The sequence below is a fragment of the Scyliorhinus torazame genome, chromosome 2, assembly GCF_047496885.1.
Source record: "Scyliorhinus torazame isolate Kashiwa2021f chromosome 2, sScyTor2.1, whole genome shotgun sequence".
NCBI classification, from domain to species: Eukaryota; Metazoa; Chordata; class Chondrichthyes; order Carcharhiniformes; family Scyliorhinidae; genus Scyliorhinus; species Scyliorhinus torazame.
In genome coordinates, this window is record NC_092708.1 from 215,328,881 (window position 1) to 215,334,880 (window position 6,000).

At 45.6% G+C, this 6,000-nt stretch overlaps 1 protein-coding gene across 1 annotated transcript in view; it reads left to right on the plus strand.

Moving 5' to 3' along the window:
* LOC140395644 (cytotoxic T-lymphocyte protein 4-like) overlaps positions 1-4,986 on the plus strand; it is a 52,057-nt gene extending 47,071 nt beyond the window's left edge. Inside the window, exon 4 of the mRNA XM_072483665.1 lies at positions 2,238-4,986. Within this exon, the coding sequence (XP_072339766.1) occupies positions 2,238-2,345 (108 nt within the window). The 3' untranslated portion in view covers positions 2,346-4,986. The remainder of the gene's footprint in view (positions 1-2,237) is intronic.
* The last annotated feature ends 1,014 nt before the right edge of the window (positions 4,987-6,000 follow it).

A 6,000-nucleotide genomic window follows, 5' to 3' on the forward strand; every position in this document is an offset into this window, starting at 1 on the left:
AACCTAAAATGTCTTTGGGCAACACCTTCCAAACCCATGGCTGCTACCATCTAGAAGTGCAAGAGCAGCAGTCACATAGGAACACCACCACCTGGAGGTTCCCTCCCACTCACCATCCTGGCTTGGAAATATGGAATCATAGAATCCCAGAAGGAGGCAGAAGGGGGCCATTTGGCCCATCAGGTCTGCACCGATCCACTCCAACCTATACCTATATCTTTGTAACCTAATCTATACATCCTTGGACACTAAGGGGCAATTTAGCATGGCCAATCCACCTAACCTGCACATCTTTAAACTTTGAGAGGAAACAGGAGGACCCAGAGGAAATCCACAAATCGCAGAAACAAGGAGAAAGTGCAAACTCCACATTGTCACCTGAAGCCTGAATTGAACCTGGGTCCCTGACGCTGTGAGCAGCAGTGCTAACCACTGTGTATCGCCGTTCCTTCACTGTCGCTGGGTCAAAATCCTGGATCTCCATCCTTTACAGCACTGTGGGTGTACCTACACCGCCACCTTCTGAAAAACAATTTGGGATGGGTATTAAATGCTGGTCTAACCAGCGATGCCGTGTTCCACAGAATAATTTTTAAAATGAAGAATTGGGGGGGGGGGGGATTCTCTCAGCCCAGGCTGGGCCGGAGAATCGCCGGGCCGGGCGCGAATCGCGCGACGCCGCCCCTACGCCGGTCTGCCGATTCTCCGGAGAGCGGAGAATCTCCGCCCGGGATGGACCGAGAGGCCGTAAAAAAAATCCGAGTCCCACTGGCGCCGTCCACGTGTGGACTTATCCGGCGGGACCTCTGGGGGTGGCCTGGTGGGGGGGTGGGGGCGGGGGGTTCCGACACCTGGGGGGCCCCTCCGATGTGGCCTGGACCGCGGTCGGGGCCTACTGATTGGCGGGCTGGCCTCTCAGGCTGGGGGCCTCTTTTGTTCCGCGCCGGCCCCTATAGCCCTACTCCATGTTGCGTCAGGGCTGGCGCGGAGAAGGGAGCCACCGCACATGCGCGCAATCGCGCCAGTCGCACTGCGCCTGCGAGCATTGGCGCCAGTCGCACTGTGCATGCGCAGACCCGCGACGCTCATCTGACACCGGTATCGGCAGCTGGAGCTGTGTGGGTCGCTCCAGTGTCGTGATGGCCCCTGTAGGGGTCAGAATCGCTGCTCCTGAGGGCATGTTGACGCCGTACGATGCAACACTTAGCCTCAGGATCAGAGAATCCCGCCCACGATGAGAAATGAGGGAACATGGAAAAGAATTGAGATTTGGGAGTTCAGGTGCACAATTCATTAAGAGCCAGTAGACAGCATTAATAAAATCAATCAGCAGGCTAATTAATGAATGTTGGTCTTTATCTAAAGTGCCAGAAATTATGCTACAAATGGCGTCAGCCAAATCCCATCTGAAATATAGCATTCAATTCTGGGAACCCGTAGTTCAGGGAAGGTATATTAGGCTTGGGTGGATTGTAGCACAAATGTACCAGAATTACACTGAAACTTAAAGGGTTGAAGTATGAGGATAGTTTATGTATAAACTATTTCTTTGAGTTTAGAAGGTGAGGGTGTTCTAATCAAGGTGGTTAAAAAATTTAAGGATTTGATAGGACAGAAGCAGAGAGACAATTTCCTCTGATATGGAAATGTGGAACAAGGGGCAAAACCTTAAAATTGGAATTAGGTCGTCTGGGAGCGGAATCAGGAAACACTCTTTCACAGGGCAGCTAGGGGAAATCTGGAACTCTCTCCCCAAAGAGAATGCGGATGTTGGTTCAATTGGAGCTTCCATTGATAGACTATTGTGAAGTAAGGTAAGGAAGATGGACCTAAAGCAGGAAAATGGAGTCGAGGTGCAGATCAGCCTTGATCTAGCAGAATGATGTAGCAGGTCTTAGGGGCTGAATGGCCTCCTCCTGTTCCTACGTTCCTGCACATTTGGAATGATTGTAGCATCTGTACTCCCCACCCTGAGCTAGGACCGGCCAATTCATTATAAACGATGGCCACCCAGCGAGAGCTCAGCTCCATACTGAATGGGGATCTCTTCAGTTTGAATTTGATGTAAATGTTCAGGTAAAGATCACAAACCTAAATCCAAAATGGCAAGAGATGGTGCAAATCTGCTCAACTGTCGTCTCTTGGGGCTGGAGGACCACCTTATGTTCAAGCCACTGTTGTGTTGATTGAAGCCACTTGGATTTACAAAGTCTTCCTTTCTCTATTACCATCTTCAGATGTTGAAAAAGAACCAAGAAGAACAAAGCAATGAATATGTGAACATGGAACCTCCTAAACTCAACTCTGGAAGAAGGCGAGGGAACCACATAGGCTACCGCACATAACACAATGTCTCATAAACCTATTTAAAACTCACCAGGAATGTAACTGAGGCTATTCCTGAAGAGGCTGAGCCAACCCAGGAAGGCCCCCAATGGGACGTAGCGCTGTTCCTTATTTCTCCTTGCCTCATCGAGTTGATGTAAAAGCCATTAACAGACTTTGGGTGTCATTTGAATTCTCTCCATGTTTGTAGTAGGATGCAAGTTTGTGCAGTACTGTAGCATTTCAGAAATTATGCAAAAACAAGGTACAACTTAACCTCCATCACACATGAGCAAAGGTGGAACGGACAAATCCTGCCAGAGGCTGAGGCTCCATTGCAGTTTAGTCAGGCCTGCCGCATCCAATACCAGTACAAGCATTACACACATGAGGTGGGAGTGGGAACCCTGTTAATTGAGGCTGAATCTCCCTCTTTCAAGATACTTTTCACTATTTCCTTCTCAACACCCCTCCCTCGCCAGTTTTCTGTGGGTGAGCTAAGACCAGAAATCTCCAATCAGTTACTTCATGAACATAGCTCTCTCCTTCCATGTCCTCTGTCTCCCCTCTTTCAGTCTTTCATTCCATTCCTCTTTCTTTCATCCCTTTTCTCCCTCATCCCTCAGTCTTCTGTACTTAAGGGAATACCAGCGAAGTTTATCTGGCCTGTCCTCACAATTTAACCCTTTTAGCCCTGATATCATTCTACGCTGCACTGCGTGAGATGTGATACCCAGTAATTGAACATGGTCCTCCGGATGGGATCTAACCAGAGCTTTATGCAATTGTACCATAATTTCCATTCCTTTATATTCCCAGCTCTCATCAGATAAAGGCTAACATTCCATTAGCCTTTACGATTATTGGTTTTGGACTTGCCGATTGGCTTTATATGATTTGTGTACCTAGCCTCCCAAAACTCTTTGCTCGCCTACAGCCCCTAGTTACTCACTATTTACAAAATACTTTGATTTTTCTCTTAAGTCAAAAGTGGATGACCTCACACTTGCCCACACCAAATCAATTTGCCATAGTTTTTCCTTCTTGTTTAATCTGTCCATGTCCCTTTGTAAATTGCTGCTCTTATCTACACTAGTTACTACCCTGCCAATCTACAGTCAGCCACAGTCAGATACAATCTGATACAGTTAGACACAGTCTGACACAGTCAGAGTCATCAGCACAAGGAGACACAATCAGGAACAGAGTGAGGTCTGCTTGAGTTCAAGTTCAAGCAACATTCAATTAGCTGATCATACCATTGGTACAGTATGTGTTCTTGTACATCATGTGGGCATGTGTGTCTGTTTGCGTGTGTGTTTCTCTGCTTGTGTCTGTTTTGTGGGGTCTGAATCCATGCTGTGTCTCTCCGTGTGTCTATATCTGTACATGTGCCCCATTACTTTCATATTTTATTATTCCTGAGAACTAAAAAAAATGTTAACAGAGCACTATATGTATGCACCTCTACATGTGTCTGTGAGAAGCCTCACCAATTTTGAAAATGTCTCAAAATTCCTTCTAAACAGTAAAAAGTATGAAAGTCAATATTAGTTTGTAAATACATGAATGATGGAGCAGTGTATTTGCTTGCTTACAAATGATCCACTATTTATAACAGGTAATTGCAGGGTTTTATATCGGAGTTTCCACAATCTCAAACATTGCGTTGCTCAAATGTTGCTCCGCAGATTGTTCCATCAACCAAGTCCAGGCTTCTCAATGTACCACATACAGACATATGAACATACAAATATACAGACATACAAAAATACAAACATATGCTGCCTCATGGTGCCAAGGACCCAGGTTCAATACCGGCCCTAGGTCACTGACCGTGTGGAGTTTGCACATTCTCCCCGTGTTTGCGTGGGTCTCACCCCCACAACCTAAAAATATGTGTAGGGTAGGTGGATTGGCCATGTTAAATTGCCCCATAATTGGAAAAAATTCAAATATATGAACATACAAACACACAGACATACAAAATATCAAACATGAACATACGAAGATACAAGCTTACGAACATGCAAACATATGGACATACAGACATACAAAATACAAACAAATTAACATATTGGCATACAAAAATACAAACATGTGAACAGGCAAACATATGAACATACATACAAAAATACAAACATTTGAACAAACATACAAAATTGATGGAAAAGACCAGTTGGTCCATCAAGCCTGTCACAAAACAGATTGTGCTGAGGGAACTTGCTCACACAAACAGACTGAGTTGAGGAGCTTGCCCATGGGTGGATGGGTAGTCATTGGCTAGCAGTTTCGAAAAGAATGTCACTCCAGAACAGGCTCACTATGGCCAGAGACTGGAGCTGTGAAGGTACAGTTCTGAACACCAGCTCCAGTGATACCGGCCCAACTACTTGGACCATCAATAAATGTTCAGAAACATGTGAACTCACTCCAACAAAGCAATAGTCTCAGTGATATTACCAGCAGCTCAAATTACTGTCTCTTTTTTCCAGCCGGAACATTCAACCTGATGTTGAAAAATTAACGTTTGCATGATAATTGCTCATTTTAAACGTCTGTTTCTCACCCATTCAGTAGATTGTAACATTGAATTCATTCTATCTGCACTGTAAATTCACACTGATTATCCAACTTTGTGCACTAAATAATAAATGGATTCTTGACTTCAACAAAATATCTCTATTTCTTCATGTTGCTCAATACACCATGGGTGGTATCTTACAGAGGCAACAGAGGTCTTTCCACTGCCTGAGGAGCTGGCAAGAACCGCATGTCACTTCTTTTCAGGAAAGCCCATCACAACTTGTTTTACTCAAACACAGTGGTCTGTCTCCCAGGATTAAGGGCCCGGGAGTAAAAGTCCTGCCTGCTGAGAGCTGCCAACCTATCAGAGATCTATCACAGAGCAGCACCACTGGGAGGTGGTGGCAGCTGCTGGTACAACATCCACCAGAGGCCTAAGATCATCGCTGGTCCTCCTGCCTGATTAAATGTTCCCCACCAGCAGCAAACTCACACGGAAGAGGGCACAAGATTCCTCCCATAGATTCTCAATGTGATCTGGACCAGGAGGTGAGAGAACTGGCACTACAACCAGCCAGACATGGACACCTTTGCCACTAGGATTGAAACCTAACCCTGACTCAAGGAATGAATGTCTTATGGGTCAAGTTCCGGGCCTGTAGGAATTCTGCAGGAAATTTGTGCTGAGTGAACAAACGTCAACAAAATTTTTAAAAATAAATTTAGAGTACCCAATACTTTTTTTTCCCAATTAAGGGGCAATTTAGCGTGGCCCCTTAATTGAGAAAAAACCCTGCACATCTCTGGGTTGTGGTGGTGAGACCCACGCAGACATGGGGAGAATGTGCAAACTCCACACGGACCATGACCCAGGGCCGGGATTTGAACCTGGTTCCTCAGTGCTTTGAGGCAGCAGTGCTAACCACTGCACCACCGTGCTGCCAAAACCGCCCCAAATTCAACAAGAAATTGGTAATCAGATTCAAAGAGAACATAGATTCGAAATATAAAAATATCTCACATGATGAGTCATTATAGATAGTGTTTTACTCTGGGCACGATATAACGGGAAGGTTTCCAAAGGCAGAATTTAACCAAAAAGTTCCTAAGTGTGGTAGTGAACGGCAACTGCCGCGAGCTTCCCGACGC